This window comes from Schistocerca nitens, chromosome 6 (assembly GCF_023898315.1).
Source record: "Schistocerca nitens isolate TAMUIC-IGC-003100 chromosome 6, iqSchNite1.1, whole genome shotgun sequence".
Lineage (NCBI taxonomy): Eukaryota > Metazoa > Arthropoda > Insecta > Orthoptera > Acrididae > Schistocerca > Schistocerca nitens.
This window is the reverse complement of record NC_064619.1, coordinates 450,979,779-450,996,169: the sequence shown is the minus strand read 5'-3', so window position 1 is coordinate 450,996,169 and position 16,391 is coordinate 450,979,779. Positions and strand designations below refer to the sequence as shown.

General features: G+C 38.1%; 1 protein-coding gene and 1 long non-coding RNA gene across 4 annotated transcripts in view; one reads left to right on the top strand and one right to left on the bottom strand.

The window, feature by feature from the left end:
- The window catches only part of LOC126262326 (uncharacterized), a 422,509-nt gene extending 420,732 nt beyond the window's left edge, over window positions 1-1,777 (top strand). For all 3 annotated transcript variants that reach the window (XM_049958882.1, XM_049958881.1, XM_049958880.1), the window contains one exon: window positions 426-1,777. In XM_049958882.1, the coding sequence (XP_049814839.1) occupies window positions 426-764 (339 nt within the window). In that variant the 3' untranslated portion in view covers window positions 765-1,777. The remainder of the gene's footprint in view (window positions 1-425) is intronic.
- On the bottom strand, window positions 329-15,780 carry LOC126262327 (uncharacterized). Its single transcript, XR_007546720.1, has 2 exons — window positions 15,637-15,780; window positions 329-650 (listed from the first exon to the last, which is right to left on the bottom strand). It is a non-coding gene; the product is annotated as an uncharacterized LOC126262327 (long non-coding RNA).
- Window positions 15,781-16,391: the final 611 nt, after the last annotated feature.

The window sequence follows — 16,391 nt, the reverse complement described above, 5'->3', positions numbered from 1 at the left end:
AAAGTGATAATTTGTTGTTGATAAGGTGTACAGATTATGTTTCTATGATTTTTTTTAAATGTACATCTCAACTAGCTCCATATATTTTAATTTCTTCTTCATAGTGGAATTTACAGAACATGATGAATTAATGAGAAGAAAAGAAAAGAATTTTATGTAATATAGGTTCATTAGATGGTAAGTAAGTTATGGGAAGCTCTATTGTTCTAACAACAATCAGTTTTTCCATTTTTGACAGTAGTAATTCTAATGTGTGCACTGATAAGACAGGCATATAAACTGATTGTGCAAATTTACATTTGTAGCATACATCTCACTGCACTCCAAGTCAGGAAGAATTTTTTAATTCATGCTTATACAACTGTGTTATTTTATCACAAGAGACTAGTCTTTGTCAAATTACCTAACAATGAAAATGAACATAGGTACACAGCCTGACAGCAAGGAGTATCTCCAGGGAGTTTCGTGAAGGCCTCAAACGAAACTTGCCCGCGCAGATGGATCGAAACTTGTACACTCATGGACATGATTCGAGCCAGTCTCCACCAAGAAGCATTCAGAGGAACAGTGCGATTAGACAGGAGGATGACTCAACACCTGGATACACTTCAGATGACAGCAGCTTCCTCTCTTCCTCACCTCCAAATGAACTGCAAGTGGAACAGAAGACTATATCAGTTTCAATGCCGTCTCTTAACGAAAAACCTAGGGCAAAGACTTTGCAAACTAGCATTGCATTTTGGGAGCAACTGCAACATAAATGAACATCAATACTGTGAAATCCACTCATCCTACTGACATTACAAAACCTTATACGATATGTTTCACAAACACATTGATTTACTGAGTACCATTACATATGGTATCTCTTCATATCTGAGATTATGACATACTTGTATAATCATAAATAAACTGTCCATCAGTATTACTTTTTCTTCGCCATGTATACTGCTAGAAATTACACAGACCACTTAATTTTCCAATCACTTCACATTCTCTGTGTAATTAAATAAATGAGTGAAAAAGTGACCAGATGCTTTAAGCATAACTAGCCACTCATAAGGTTTCCTTTAATAGACAAATCTCTGTGAACTCTGAAAATCATATATTTTATTTCTGGATGATCTTTCATTATTTCACAGTGATACCTTATCATTCAAGACTGTTAATCAATGAAGTAGTATAGTTTGTAAGTGCCAAACAGATATTATTGATTTATTTCTCAAAGATTCCAAAGATTATGTGCCTTTGTAAACAGGTGTATTAGTACACAATGTGTATATTATGTATATCATGTATTAATAATGTACTAAACAATCATATATGTACATATTTTGTAATGTTTCTAAATAAATGATGTAAATTACAATAAAGACAAAATACAAGTAAAAGTTTTTATTTAACGATTCACAGAGAAAATACTTATGACAATTAGCAAGCCAGAACCTGATGATGAATGTTTGGATTCCAATTATTAAAGACAATTTTTGAACCAGGCACAACACATGGTATAAAATGTAATATGCATTAGTTAAATAAGTAACTATTAAGTATATTCACTGTAAAATTGGGCTTCTCAATATATACTTACACATATAAGTGTTCAAATTGTAATCTTAGAATGAAATTCCATAAAGTTACATGTGGTTGTGACTAATATGATCTTCAATTGTTTGCCTCCCTCAGTTCTGAAACTAGTTGCACAAACAGAAATACATAAAAATTTACTGAAAAAATAAAAACAAAGTTATCTGCTTTCAGCAGGCTTACCATCACACTTCAATGTTGTATTAAAATTTCGCTAACCCTTCTGACATACTACCTTGCCACAGAAGAAATGAAACTATTTGCATTACTAAGGAACAGACTGTTGTAGTGAAATAGTATATGGCTGTTTCCAACCTTGAACTGGGCCCTTGTTGCACAATAACTTTCTACAAAATTGATTGTGTCTGTGATGATGGTAGCCTAAGCAATTTCCTACATACATAATCATCTTGTTTCTGTTGTATTCTGCCAGAAGCCAAAAGTGACAAGGTAAAAATAGAGTGAGAAACTACTTGGCATACCTACGGTTGTTCAGTTCAACATAAATAAAAGCCCCAGGTCAGCACAATCTATGGTGGCTTAGTTCAGCATAAACAAAAGTCCCGACAGCCCAAACAGTTAGTTGCTTGAAAATTATAAACAAAGTAAATAAGGAAAAATTTGTTTGTTTATTATTTGCAAGAACTGTTTGGTTACAGGATTTTTGAAAGTTAATGTCCCACTATAATAGTTTAAGATGTTTCCTCACCATTAAAGCAAAAGATCTGTCCTAAAAAAATGCTCATAAGACTTAGTTACTGGCAACAATACAACAAAATGAAAGGAAATAAAGGCTTGGATGATTAAGATATGCTAGTTGGAACGGAGAAGAACAAAAATAAGTTGAAGCAAAAATGAATAAAAGGAAGAGTTAGAAAAAAGCTAATGTTGTTTACTAGCATCACACATTTATAATCTGTATTCACTCCTAAGTGCTGAATCAGCACTGTATGAAAACTGTAGTTGAAAGTAGCATCTGAACCATTTTACTTCAAATTCAATGAAGAATGTTCATCAGAGAAACCTCAACTTCAGCAATGGCTCGTCAGTGAACAGCGGAGCCCCAGCTACTACTTCTTGCAATACTAAAGGTGCACATTACAATTAATGATTTCGGGTCCTTCAATGTGCACTCAATGAGAACAACATAAAAGCAATGATACGTCTAAAAGAGAAATACAGTTCATGGTACAGATCAAGAATGAATGGTAACCAGGAGAGAAGAATGGGTTTTACAGATTCTAACCATTATCTATTGCTCCTTCTATACAATAGTACCACTACCCATTTTCTGTGCTAAAATAATTTACTTAAACTGCAAAACAAATTGTTTTACCAGCCCCATTAGTCTCTTTCTAACTTACATATACACTCAGCATAGATCAATTATCATTCCAACAATTTATTTATTAGTCGCCATTTTGTTCAACTGGGGGTTCTCAACTGGCAAATGCCTTTTTTTGTGGTTTGGGAAGGGGAGTGAAGTATGTGTGACCCATTGTCAAAAGTACTATCACTGGAAATGAATCACAGTCTCAATAGAATTAAAATAGCACAAAGAATCAGTTATGGTTTCCGTGAAGAAAACTTCATGTAATTTGTCAGAGGTGTCTTAGGAAAACAATGATTCTTCGGCACTGTGCTGTTTCACTCTGCTGCTTTAAACAGAATTTGCTAGAAGGATATTTACTGCTATATGTCAGATAGTGAGATGCCTAAGAGACACACTCCAGATCAAAAAGGGAACGGTTTATTAACAAAACAACAGGAACTGGCAAAACAAAAAATTGTGCTCACAAAAATTAATACAAAACTCCCTCCATCTTCTATCAGGTTGGCCCCTGGAAAACAACAAAGGGAATTAAGATGATAGGACATAGAGACTAACCTAACGTAGTTTCCCACAGGAAGGAAGTACAGTGTACTTGGCAGAAGCTGGTCGAAGATACTTCTTGGGGGTGAAGTTGGAGAGGTTCAAAGTCTTGCAGTGGTGGCTCCTACCAGGCTGTGACTGAAAGGCTAGGATTATCCAGCACTTGAGGTGGTCCAAAGCATTGGCAAAGAACTGCCGAAGAGTGGAACAGCGCTGCTATAAATAGCCATTGCCCGGAGGTACACTTGTGGATCTGTTTCCGCACAAATAACTCAGCGGAGCAGAATACATCCCCAGCGAGGAGGACTTCCGGTGACATTTTCCCCATCTCCCTGTTTCAAAATGACTGTTGTCGGTGGTCAAGTCCTGCGAAATGCCGCCTTGGAGATACGTATGTATGCGATGCGTCTCCACCCGAGGGTTGCCGATCCTTCAGGTATACTGCTGGTATATGACATCATGTCTTTTGGCAGTCATCAACACAAATATATGTCTGTTGTAGAGCACACTGGCATAACATCACTGTGGCAAATGAAGTACATATATCATAATTTCCAGTGCAAACCGTATTAAAACTGCACAACACAGGAAATGCATAAAAAGCCAATGCTTATCCAGCTGTTGAGACAATCATAACCTCAAGAAGGATAATAAAGTCCACGAATAATAGATCTAACAGATGCTTGCAGTAGCTTTTGTGATATGAGATGCCTTTCCTCAATAGAAAGAGAGAAAAGGGCACAGAAATTTGAACTTTACAAGGAAAGGACATACAAGGCATAATAGTATACAGTTCAACAAACAAATGCCAGCAGTGAATGAGATTTCAAAATCTCAGATGTTAGAATTGGCAAAGAGGGCATTCAAGTGATATATTGTCCAGAAATGGCGACAAAACAAAACCAACATAAGCACACGTCTGACAGAACAGACACCACGCATATGCAGGGTGCTTCAAATTTACATTGACAAACTTTGAGGGGATGTTGGTATTGTGAGGAACAAAGCGGGAATACGAACTCATAACCGGAAAGGTTATCCAACGATGTTACAGTATGTGTTAAGTTATAGGCACCAACGCCCTCCACTAGGCATCCATTCCAGCCCCACACTCTGGCAGCAAGCATGATGTTGAATAGGAACAGACTGAGGTCACGTCGAGATCTGTGGTTTTTAATATTCGGTGAATGTGACAGATTGCCATGATCGCCAATGGAGCAGACGAAACTAGCTGCTGCACAGACAAGCCTTGGCTCCTACGAATGCGGTGCTCTGTTGCCATCGTGGCTGATGGTGTTGGACATGGGCTTCTTTTTCCACAGTGTATTGTCTCCCAGGACACTCTATGCAATCTCCAAGTTTTGTGATATAGTATACAGGATGTAACAGACAGAGAATAACAACATCGAAATTACAGAGACGAGTCTTGGCCTCTGCAGCAGCCATCACCGTCTACTCCACTGGAACGTGTGGCAATAAGGAACGTACATTGCCATTTATTCCATTGGTACAGGAAATTAAATACAGTGTACAAAGTAAAGAACATATGAAACAAATGTTAAAAATTAAATGTTCCATTGCAATTGAGACTCTTAGTTTATCGAATCATGGGTACTCCTTGCAACAATGCTTTCGCCACTTATGAATTAAAAATTATAGTATGTGCTCAAAATGCCTGCCTCCAGCATCACAGCATACCTGACATCTGGTTATCAGTGACTCCCGCACTCACTCAAAGATAATCGGGCATGGTGCAAGCTATCCCATACGCTGCATGTAGCCTCACCACTACATTGTCCAGTGACTACACCACATCTTCAGATGGCCCCACAGGTAGAAGGCCAATTACTTGAGGTCAGGCAATCAAGGTAGCCTTGAACAGCGACCGCAACCAATCCATTGATCCCCAAACATACATCCAATATGGGTTCTGACAGCTTGGATGAAGTGTGTGAGGTGGACTCTCTTGACCGCCGTGTTATTAATGGGTTAATATCCACTCCAGTTGTACTACACATTTACGGTGGAAAACGGGATCCACTAACGATCGCATTCGGTTAGCGAGTGTAGGTAGTGCCATCAGTACCACTGTGAGTGAGTGCGACCTGTACAGATAAAATTGTGGTCACAAAAGATGTGTAAATACTTTTTGTGCTTTTCGCCTACATGTAAAAGTCATTCTCCGCGGCCCGGGTCATAGCATGGAGCGTTGCTTTGGATTGCGAAACGTCAGCTAGCCTACATCAGCAGCAGCACCAGCCAACACCACTGGCCACCGAGGACATCGATTCTGTGGCATATGTGGCCTGTGATGTTAGCAACTGCAGAAACATCAGATGTGTCAGCAGTAACAGTGTTGACACGTGCATGTGAGTAACAACATGCAAAGTAGGCCGCAAAGTACCATCCAACTGGCATGTGACTAGTTTTTGCCCTGAGCGATCTGGTTTTATGCTACAGGCAAACTAGAAATAGACTGTCTTTTCGTGACTGCGAGAAACATTGAGGGTGTGGTAATTTATAACTACACTGAAGAGCCAAAGAAACTGGTACACCTGCCTCATATTGTTTAGGGCCCCAGCGAGCACACAGAAGCTCCGCAACATGATGTAGCATGGACTCGACTAATGTCTGAAGTAGTACTGGAGGGAACTGACACCATGAATCCTGCAGGGCTGTCCATAATTGCATAAGAGTACAAGGGGGGATGGAGATCTCTTCTGAACAGCATGTTGCAAGACACCCCAGATACTCTCAATCATGTTCATGTCTCGGGAGTTTGGTGGCCAGCAGAAGTATTCCTGAAGCCACTCTGTACAAATTCTGGACGTGTGGGGTGTCACATTGTCCTGTTGGAATTTCCCAAGTCCAGTTGGAATGCACAGTCCACATGAATGGATGCAGGTGATCAGACAGGATGCTTACATACGTGTCACCTGTCAGAGTCATATCTAGATGTATCAGGGATCCCATATCACTCCAACTGCCCCACACCATTACGGAGCCTCAACCCGCTTGAACAGTTCTCTGCTGACATGCAAGGTCCATGGATTCATGAGGTTGTCTCCATACCCATATATGTCCATCTGCTCGAAACAATTTGAAACGAGACTCATCCAACCAGGCAACATGTTCCAGTCATCAACAGTCCAATGTCTGTGTTCATGGGCCCATGTGAAGAGCAGAGGCTTTCTGTCGTGCAGTCATCGAGGGTACACGAGTGGGCCTTCAACTCAGAAAGCCCATGTCAATGATGTTTCGTTGAATGATTCACATGCTGACACTTGTTGATGGCCCAGCATTGAAATCTGCAGCAATTTGCAGAAGGGTTGCACTTCTGTTACATTGAACGATTTTCTTCAGTCGGCATTGGTCCCATTCTTGCAGGATCTTTTTCCAGTTTCAGCAATGTTGGAGATTTGACATTTTACTGGATTCCTGATATTCTCGGTACACTCGTGAAATGGTCGTACTGGAAAATCCCCACTTCATTGCTACCTCGGAGATGCTGTTTACAATCACTCACACACCGACTATAGGACCATGTTCAAACCCACTTAAATATTGATAACATGCCATTGTAGCAGCAGTAACTGATGTAACAACTGTGCCAGACAGTTGTTGTCTTAGATGTGCATTGCCAACTGCAGTGCCGTATTCTGCTTGTTTACATACCTCTGTATTTGAATACGCATGCCTATACCAGTTTCTTTAGTGCTTCAGTGTATATGGAGACTGTTTTAAGTAATGTAGCTGTTCCCAAAGTGTAATAACAAACCTTTAGCAATGGAAACCTGCAGCAATCTCCTAAAATCTCCCGATGAGAAATACATAGGACGTGTGAACTTGGTTCCAAAGTGACCAGTAGCTCCTTGTTTGTGTTGACAACATGAACACGAGGAGTGACGAAAATTGGCAAAGCTGACACCTGCAGCTGGGAACATCACTGATGTGAATTGCACCCCCACTGGAGGCCGCAGGAACGCTCTAAACGATACCCCGACATGAAGACACTCTTGGGGGGATCTTACACCTAAAGGGAGAACCAGGGAAACATGAATGAAGGCGGCTGTAGATGAGCTACTGAGTTATAGACAACACTTAAAGACAAGAGAGAGTCATTGGTTATACCTGCACCAATTAAGAACAAAATATGAGTCTTGGCTCTAGGACAGGTGAAATTTTATGGACAGAATGAAGAACTGTGAACAGAAAATGACCGGTTACAGAGAGAACTAGCCACCGCAAAAGACCTTGATGCACTATATCGCGTACAGTATCTGGAGGCCGAAATAGCAGACGTAACAGCTGAAAATAATAAATTGCGTACAGGAACCAAACCTCCTGCTCTGTCATTTGTGGCAGTCACTGCAACAGCTAATGTATGAAAACCAAAAAGCAAGGTAGAGGATAGCACTCTATAGACTAAAGCAAAACAAACCAGCATACTGTTCTTCAAATATGGAAGTAACCAAAATGCAAACACAATTAGATACACAATTACCAAGGTCTCAAATCCAAGAGACGACAAAATTGAGGTCAAAGTAATCAGAACAACAGTCAGTAAAGTAATTTTGGAAACAGAAACTCTGGAAGACAAAAGAAAAGTTAAAGCAAAAACAGAAAACCCAAAACACATTAGGTGTGAAGAACGGCGCCAGTTGTGGCTGCTCTTGGCAGTGTATAACATTCCTACAACATTACCGGATGATAACATCTTGGAGGAACTGCACGAAATTAATCTTAGCAACCATATGTCTAAAGAACAATTCATAGAAGAGGTAACAATCAAGTTCAAAACTGGTCCAAGGGGAAAACAAACGGGGAAATAATGTAATTGAAATCATCCCAAGAGTTCACCAGAGATTATTACAAAGCGACAAAATTTGAATCCAGTTTGAATCACTTAGTATTAAAGAGTTTGTGGTGGTTCAGAAATGCTTCAACTGTTGGGGTATGGTCACCCAAAACAACGGTGTGACAAAGAGCAAGTGTGCAGTAAATGTGCAAAGCGTGGTAACAAAATGGCTGACTGCACAGAAGATATCACTATAGGCTGTATACCATGCAAATACCACAGCAGAACATGCAATTAAGCCAGTGGACCAGATTTCCCTACATACAGACAAATGTATGAGAGACCAATAGAAAGAACTGACTATGACTCACTATAAAATGTTTAATAATATAACAGAATATGAAACAGATGGGGCAACATCCCACTCTGCCATTACTGAGACAGTCCAGAACAGCTATGGGAGGAAATACAAGTCACCCACCACAAAAAGAAGAGGATGGATGTGCACAATAGTCTGGAGACAACACTTAGGTCTATCACAAACAATAGACTCTGAGCACAATGAAGACTCACTTTTCCTTATGGGTAACTTCGTAGAAGAAAAATACTTTCACATGACAGATTACATTAATGATGCATGCACACAAGGAGCCATTGACTATTACTTAGCTAGGCAAATCAAACATGAACTCTTTCAGTGGGCAACATTCCATTACGTAACACTGTTGAGAGCTGAGGAAGTAGATGATAGTGTAAATCAAGTAAAACATAGCAATTTACACAAAATAAGAGACAAAGCAAAAGTAAGATGCATTCGAGTCACACAAAGAATGACATATGACGCCGTAGTAGTACACACGCAACACATCCGCATAACAACAAGAAAGATCAAATGAGTCAAAGGAATACACAGACCACTAGCACACAATATGAATGTGCAGAAAACAAAAAAGAGTATGACATGACAAAATGTAAAAACAAAATAAAACCAATATGTTTTATATACAAAGGCAGCATACACAGCCCAGATACACTGAAGAAAGAAAACAAAAATGACCAACACGGCACACAAGATACATCAACAGTCAAATTACACACAAATGCCATCAATGAAGACCACAAGATCTCAAAAACACCAAACAGCAAAACAAACCTAACACAAGAACAAAAGGCAAGCGCAGCCACTATACTGTAGGAATATAAGCAGACAGCGTATCACCCACATCAAATACACTCAGAGGCAAGGAGAAATACTCGGCTCAAACAAAACTAGATGAAGATACACATACAACAGATAGAAACAACAACAAATGAAGCATCATGTATTGTACAATGCTACCAGTATGGGCATAAGAAAAGTAGTATATCACAGCTACTCTGAGTCAGTAATATGGTATGGAATTGTATTTTGGGGTAACTCAAACTATATGTGTTGAATACTAAAACTTCAGAAAACCATCATTAGAAATATGCACAATGTAGGGTGAAGAAAATCATGTTGCCCACTCCTAAAAAATCTAAGTATACTAAGTGTTCCCTCACTATACATATATGAGCTGATTATCTTTGTACACAGTATCCCTGATTTATTTGTAGAAAATCATTTTCAACATGATTACAACGCCAGAAATCAAAATAATTTTAAGCTGCCCACCCACCATTTAAAACTCTATGCTCAAACTCCACATTATATGGGTACGAAAATTTATAACAAAGTGAAAGGAAGATAATTGCTCAGCATAAATTTAGAAACACTGGAAAATCATTATATGAGAAACTAGTGCAGAAATGTTATTATTCAGTCGAAGAATTCATAAATGAGAACCTGAAAATTTGAGCAGGGGAGAGCAAGTACTTAGGATTATTAATCTTAAAAGTTTGTTACTTATGAAGAAAAATTATTAGTTGCTTAATTAAGTAATTATTCAGTATTGTGTACTATATTACTGGTATTATAAGGAAAATTGTAAACCGTTTTTGTGTCTCCTATACTTTAAGTCAATGGCTTGAAATTGTATGTTATGAGACAATAAACTTCTACTTCTACGCAGATGACAAACAAAGTACAACACAGACAACAGTGAGTTAATATGTAAGTAATTTGAAAGTAACCTATCTCTTCGTAGACTAGAAAATAAAGGTATTTCCAGACAGTGCAAAGAATGGTATACATATGAAATATCCAGAAGTGGATAAAATATATTTTTCCAACCACTGAACAAACAGATAGAATGATGCTCTGAAAGGCAAATCTCCTGACAGACCACATCGTAATCAAACTCCTGTGACATGCATGCTCAAGAATGGGTAAAGGAATAGACTGAAAACAAATTTACAAGGACTTTGTAATGGCACTTGGGCATGTTTACTATAACCCTAAAGAGACAGGACAAAATAGCTATGTCTACACAAAATATCCACCAATAACATGAAACTTGTCCAACTAAATGACATGAGTAGTGCCTTAGGGGGGACTGAGCTAACTGAAACAATAAAGAACAGAGCAGCTTACGTAATCCGCCTACAGGAACCATAAATGCGCAATGGAAAAATATCTGGCACTCCAAGGCAATAAATATCTTGTAGTCACAGTTTCCACAAACAGAAAGGCAACAATTGTGGTGGCAAACACACAGATAACAGTCACACAAATTACACAGTTGAACATGGAACACTCAGTAACAATAGAAATCTCGCTAGGTACGGAACACTGGGTAATCTCTTCCATGTATACTCAGTACTCACTTAAATAGAACCTTTAACAAATAAAATAAGGGGGATAATATATTCACACGAGGCAGAAGCTTATTGATACACACCGACATCAATGCATGCTCGACCCTCTGTTATGCTGTCAGAATGAAAGCCAGAGGGCAGAATGCTGTACACAATAAACGAATGTAACCTTTTCGCACTGAATAGAGCACAACAACTACGGACCTTCTGTCGATATGCAGGTGGAACCAGTAACATTGACATTCCACTCACAAATAAAAAATCAGTCACACACTTTCTAAACTGGCATGTCCTAGACAAAGTCACACATTGTGATCACAATGTAAGTCACACACGCAGCAACAACTACTGACACAAACACACATACAACACAGCACCCACGGTTGCTGCTACGCAAAGCAATCTGGCAACTCTAGGAGAGGAGATCAATAACTCATGCCTCTATACCACACACGGTAGTATCGATTTCAGAATTTACACACTGATACATACATTACAAAAAGCCATGCCAGATGAAAAGAAGGATGCAAATAGGAAATCCCACAGTCCACAATGCTGATCAGATTCCGGAAAGACTCACGAGACAAAAGACGACACTATCGAAGGTCAAAAATGGGACAAGAATGAGAAATTAGACTTCAAATCTATCATGACACTAAAGACAGGTATAAAACTGAACTGAACAAGACAAGACAGGAGCACTAGGACAACATTAGCTGGAAAATAAAATGTGGAGAAAACCGTACAAACTGCACACTATGAAAATCTAAACACCACTTGTACTGTTGACACCGAGACATCCAGACGGCTCTGCAGAATACCTGGCTGTGTGCCCAATAGACATTAAGTATATGGGAAAGAGGGGACAACAGGACAAAGTACAAGAAACTACAGGAAAAACAAATAACTGGCAAGAAACAACTTAATGGACGGCGAAAAGATACTTGGCAGGCTGAATAGGATTCAACAGAAAAATAACGCAGAGTACACAAATTCTTCACAAACATCAGAGAACAAATGAAATATATAGATCCGACACATGGTATGGTTGACTTTATTATGGGACATGGACTGTACCCACAACATCTGCGACTGCAATGGCATAACAGTGCCATACAACAAAGGACGAGACAGCCAGATGACTGATTAGAACTAACATCCATCACCAACAAAATTTCACAAGCACTCCATACAGCATGCAGACAGGAACAACCATACATGAGATGGAGAATAGGGAATCACCCCACAAGACAACACAATACATGGAACAATTCCGACAACAACACAACCACTGACTCGGATGCCTCAACAAACTCAGAACAAGACAATCTGGATTCATGGAATAATATAAATACTAATAATAATTAAGTATACATTGAACACTATCCAACAATAGAAAATGTATAAAAACATATGTAAATAATTGCTAAATTTAACTTCATAACAGCATACATTAGAGAAATACACTGGGATGAAACTTCCTGGGGAGGCGAGGCTTAACTAACTTCCGAGGCTCCTCTCCCACAGGAAAAGCCATGACATTACCAGTAGTCAACAGTAAAATTAATATGCAAAATGTATACTAATTTATTATATTTAATGAAAAATTGAAAATAACATTCTAATATCATTTGTACTTAGACCTAAGTAAATTGCTGCTCCATCTGTGACTGGCTTGAAGTTGTTCTGAAGCCCTCCAACCTGCAACAGCCAGGTAGCAGGAAACTTTCTTCCATTTAAAAACTTTCTTCTTAATTTTTTAAATTGTTTCTGGTTTCTTTACCTCAATTTATGTTTATTTTATTCCATTACCAACCCATTATTGTTACTCTTTATTTTACTGCTCAAGAGAAAAAATGTTAGAAATATGGAACAATATATTGTAACACGCAAAATTGTAAAATGTATGTCCTGCTTTATAAAATAGGCAGCAGGTCTTTCAATATGCAATAAATGAAACATGCCCCACCATGCTGGAACTACATATATAATTCCAGCAGCACTTCCCAGATGAATGTTGTATAGATGTTGCCTGAGAGACAAGGAGGAAACATATGGGGCCTTGCCAGCTCTTACACTGACAGTGAACTTCTCTTGATGACCTTGTTTGTGGGTGGTGTGGGGCTTTGCCTCTGTCTACACATGGAAACTGTGGGCATTGAATACACCTGCACAGGTGAAGGACACCTAACCTGTGACCAACACATATGCGTCATAATACGGCTGTCTGGCATAATGCTGCAGAAAACACTGCTTGAAAACCACATGCAGAGCAAAATCTTGAGTCAGCAGTGCCTGTGTCTTCTGAAGATAGAATGACGGAAGTTGCTAATTGCTCTTATTATGACACACTGGATGAACATAGTCTACATAATTTGCACTTCATTTTATGCAGAAGCTAGTTTTTCAAGCATCTCAACGTTTATGACATAATATCTCCTGAACTACACGTGGTATGATGACATAATTTTGCAGGTACATTCAGTGGTATACAGTATAAGGATACTGTCTGCAAAATTTGTTATGAATAGACTAAGTAGTAAAGAAGCAGTACATTAAAACGTCATGCCTGATACTAAAGTTTTACTGTATGAACAGCAAAAATGTAGCAAATGATTTTTTTTTCTTCCATCATTTTGCAATAGTTTAACATTACGTATAAAGTTTGTTGCAAGTTACTAAGTGTTCTCATGTGCCAAGTAGGTGGATTAAGGATGGAAGAGACCCATCATGGTTTAATAACAAAATTCGGGAAATGTCGAGCAAACAGAGACTCTTGGTTCCAAGAAAATGATCACATGATGACAGGCATAAGTTAGTAGAGATTCATGCGTATGCAAAAAAAGCTGATGCACGAAGCATACAATAGCTACCACCATCATACTTTAGCGAAAGATCTCCCCACGTACCCAAGAAAATTCTGGTCATACATAAAATAGCTAAGTATATATTTTAAACAAACATATAAATTTAAGCTCAGAAAAAGCTTTTATTTATTTCAGGAAGGTAAAATGATGATGAAGATATTAATAATATATCAATATCAACAAAGGGAAAATTCGTCTATGTTATGGGCACAGGAGTGTGATCTCTGCTCTTACAATCATTTAAGCTTATTTCTCACACATTCTTGTCTTATATTTGACTTACCAACTGCTGTCTTTAAAATTTATATTTCCAATGCTAGTTTCCAACTCTCCTCTGTGAATGGCTTGCCATCTTCCACCTTATTCCAATCCTTTATATTTCCACTGAAGTGGGTTCCAGATGTATACCCTTTCTAATACTTGCCCCACTTCCACCAACTCTTTTCTCTTTCTTTGTCTGATAACTGATACTAGGTTCAGAATAACTGCTGTATCTTGTAACTGTTGCAAACCTGACAACTTGTTAAAGCTTTGTACAAAGAGTTCTCAGATAAATGAAGCAATTAATACTGCTTTGTCAACCACAACCAAACTGCCACCTTCCAATTTAACTAACACATTGGGGCACACTACAGATCAGTCTGTCACCACAATCCATTTTCCAAAACCTGATACAAACACAAAACAAATATTGCCAGTGTGTTGTTTAAGCACGTATGACATCATACACCAAACCATCATCATTAAATTACGGGACAAAGTCAACACATGGTATCGTTAGGGTCAGCTTATCAGATATTTCCTTCTATGTATGTTAATTTATAGTTTCATTCTCATTTATTCTCTCTAGATCACATAATAAAAAGACAAAAATAATGATGAACGTAGTGAATCAGACTCTCCGCTGCCATCATGCAACTGCAAAATAACTTTTGGTATCCAGTCATCAGTTACCCATGAATTCTACAACCTTATATAATTAATTACAATCACAAGAGAAAAGAGCTATTTCAGAGATCAAGGTTTTTGAAATGTTTCAGCTGTTCATGTTGTGTGGCTGGCACTGTAATGTCTGAGAATTCATATCTTCGAGTCTTCACCTGGCGATTGTCATGGGTTGATGCAACTAAAAGAAAAACAATAAAACTGGCAACAAGATCTAACTGTGGTCTTCTAATAGCACAATCACCGAAGAATAAATATTTTAACAGTTATTTGAAAAATAAATTGAACATTCTGATTACATAAGATGAGTACCTGAACACATGGAAACCTTGTGTGGAGTATCTGCTGATATATTTGCCCTGTGACAGTAATGTGCAAACTAACTTTATCTGTTATTTTGTATACCGTAATAGATCATATTGAAATTATCGATCATCATGTGAAAATTGCAAAAAGTGGTCTCATATTTGAACAGTCTTTAATAACAGTAACAACTTCGAGGATAATAAGGTGACAATCCAATAAACAAATCTGTCTTGTACAAATACCAGCCAGGAAGTCGTGAAACTGAGACGAAATACGGCACAATTGGAAATATTACTTTAGTTTTAATGTAACTCTGGTAGGTTTATGGACATCTATTTCAAATAATATAATTTATTATTATAGACACTAATCACACTACCACGATTAGAAGTTCAAGCTCTAAATCCTACAAATTAAGTCTCTTTGCGTTCGGTAAGCAGCTATTTGTTTTTATTTGTCTTTTGGGAAACAAAAACAGTGCTAGTATATTCAATTGTTATTACGATACTACACATTATTAGTACCTATCTTTAGTGCTAAATTCCATTGTTCACAGTATTTTACAATTTGTTTTTATGTTCCAACACCACTTAACGTTATTTTGATTTGACAGTAGCTCACTTTCTGTCGATAACACTAAAGGTTGCGTTAACAGCTGATTGTTAACATATACATACACTCATTCAATACTTGTCAGCCAAATAAAATTATGTTTTGGTGTGAAGATGTTGTCATTAAACATGACGATAAGTAAACATCTTCTTATCCTTCATAGATTATCATTTGTTTTGGTCCTACGCTGGTACTTGGTTTGACATAAAGTTACTTGCGGAAGGTTGGTCACACTGGCAGTGAAAGGCATCTTGAAAACATTGGCAAGTGTTGTGTGCAGTAGAGTGCTAGGTTCGCTCGTTATGTGAATTTGGTGAATGAAGTGGATATCCTCCGAAAATGCAGAGAAGTGGTAAGACTCCACCAAAGTCTAAGATGTATTATTAGCGTTTCTAATATCTTTATTGGTATTTTAAGCGGCATTTAAAGGAAACAAGCTTTTGCTATATCTCAGGTGTCTCATGTGGCGCCAAAACTTGCGAGTTAAAATGTTGTCCGTTTGTTTTGCCGACTGCTTGCATCTGTTTCGAGTAAGATAATTTGTTGTAAGACCTCGGTGCAACAAAAATTGCGTTGTTGAATTTAGTTAGGGTTTATGTTAACCGATTCATCCTCGTTATTCAATAATGATAGGAACTTTCTGCAACGGGAGTTTTTTTTTCAGTCG